Source organism: Arachis duranensis, chromosome 3, assembly GCF_000817695.3.
Source record: "Arachis duranensis cultivar V14167 chromosome 3, aradu.V14167.gnm2.J7QH, whole genome shotgun sequence".
NCBI classification, from domain to species: Eukaryota; Viridiplantae; Streptophyta; class Magnoliopsida; order Fabales; family Fabaceae; genus Arachis; species Arachis duranensis.
The window spans coordinates 13,956,240-13,958,254 of NC_029774.3; the positions used below are offsets into that span (position 1 = coordinate 13,956,240).

The following is a 2,015-nucleotide window of genomic DNA, read 5'->3' on the forward strand; positions in this document are numbered from 1 at the left end:
GTCAACTCCTCCCGGCTTAAAGTCTAGAGAATTGTTTTGTTTTTCTATGCACGTTCTCTCTTTAATTTGGGATGTTTCAAGTTTCAACCGTCGCTTTAACGTCCTCAACAGACTATGGCCCACCCCAAAAGATTCTCTAAACTCTAGCATGCCTTTGCCTTTCTCATCATATGTGAGGTGGCTCAATGTCATCTTTTCATTCATATTCCATTCTTCTATATTAGACACTTATTAAAAAAATTTATTAAATTATTCAAAGGAATAATTTACATGTAAAAGATAAAAATTATAAAATAATTTAAAATATTTAACTAAATTAGTTAAGATAATATGTGTCAATATTTTAATAATTAGGTTATATATATATATAAAAAATTAATTACTAAATTAATTATAATATAAATTATATATTAAAATATAAAATATATATTAAAAATAAATTAAATATACAAATATATAATGATTAATTTAATTTTTGATAGCTGATTTTTATGCACATAAAATATTTTTATTATAAAAATTATTATTATATTATACATATTTTGTCTCTACTATCAAAATTTTCTAAATCCGTCACTGTACCTATATTTACAATATTTTAAGTTTTGAATCTGAATGTGATTATTTACTGGGCAAATAAATTGTACCAAGAATCAATGGATGATTCATCTTCTTCGAGAGGCAAAAAAGGCCAAGAAATAATAACTAATGATGATGATGAAGATGAGGAAAGTGGATGGACCTCTTATTTTGAAGATTTCTCATCAAGAAGCATAGAAGAAGAAGAAAACAATAACAAGAACAGTTACTGTGATGGTGGATCCTCTTTGCTCTCAGATGCTGCTTCTTCTGCTGCTGCTGCATGGAACAACAAATTCTCTCATCATCATCATCATGATTATTCAGTAGTAGATGCTGCACCAAAAAAACTATGTTTCAAGAAAGCGATTAAACGAGCCAAACAGATTTCTCATGACGATCCTTTGGAGGACACTGCTAGCTCCCCAGTCAATAGCCCCAAGGTATTTATTTATTTATTTCTCTTGTTTTTATTTATTTTTACACTATAATATATATAATGATTATGTGTAGGTAAGGGACTTGAATTCAACTGAAATTATTTCAAGCAAGATTATTGATGGTTCTACTTGTATGGTAAGTTGACCTACCTGGACTATATAATCCTGATAATTAAGAATGCTTTTAATTTCTCATTTGATATGATGATCATGATATGCTAGGAAAAGGAATTCAAATCATCATCAGAGCATAATTCAGAGTTGCAGAGATATGATGATAATAATAATGAGGAGGTAAATTTGAATGGGAATAAGAGTATTGAGTGCACAACAGATTTGAAGAAGAGGGGTCTCTGTGTTGTTCCTTTCTCCATGTTGGTTAATTATTTGGGATAGATGCCAAATAGTTTCTATGGCAAAACTCATATGCAGGCTTCTTTGTACAAAGTTGTTAATTGGGAATTATTAAATAATAATTTAGTCAAACATATCAAATTATTTAACTATTTTCAACTAACTACTTTTTATAAAAACAACTGCATGTGAATCCCTACCTTTCTCTGTGATAACATAACCTCTCTTCTCTTTTCTTCTCTCTCTCAACCTCTTTTTTTTTCTTGTGTGTGTTGTGTACATTGAGTAGGTTTTTTATATATATGGCTGAAGAAAAGATACCTGTATACATACATGGGATGATATAACAATGATGTGATAATTTGTGCTACACGACCAATTGTTGATGATAGCAATATAGCATGTTGCTATATAATATTTGTTTTTTCGGTTATATATATCAAGCTTGTGATTTAATTTTGATTTATTAATTTATTTATGAGAAAATGCTAAATTAGATAGTGTTTTCAGCTTTAATTTTCTCCATATGGATACCTAATCACTCTATATATTGTTAGACAAAGTAGCTTTAAACGCTCTTTAGCTTTAAGTAATTAAAAAATGTTGTACTCGTTTTTTTTTTTAATTAAACAAATCTTAATT

The 2,015-nt window shown here is 28.3% G+C and overlaps 1 protein-coding gene across 1 annotated transcript; it reads left to right on the forward strand.

The window, feature by feature from the left end:
• The first annotated feature begins 654 nt into the window (after positions 1-654).
• Positions 655-1,810, forward strand: LOC107477797 (vascular-related unknown protein 1). Its single transcript, XM_016097863.3, has 3 exons — positions 655-1,022; positions 1,093-1,155; positions 1,242-1,810. The coding sequence occupies exons 1-3, from the start codon at positions 657-659 to the stop codon at positions 1,413-1,415; spliced, it is 603 nt and encodes a 200-aa protein (XP_015953349.1). The 5' UTR covers positions 655-656; the 3' UTR covers positions 1,416-1,810.
• The last annotated feature ends 205 nt before the right edge of the window (positions 1,811-2,015 follow it).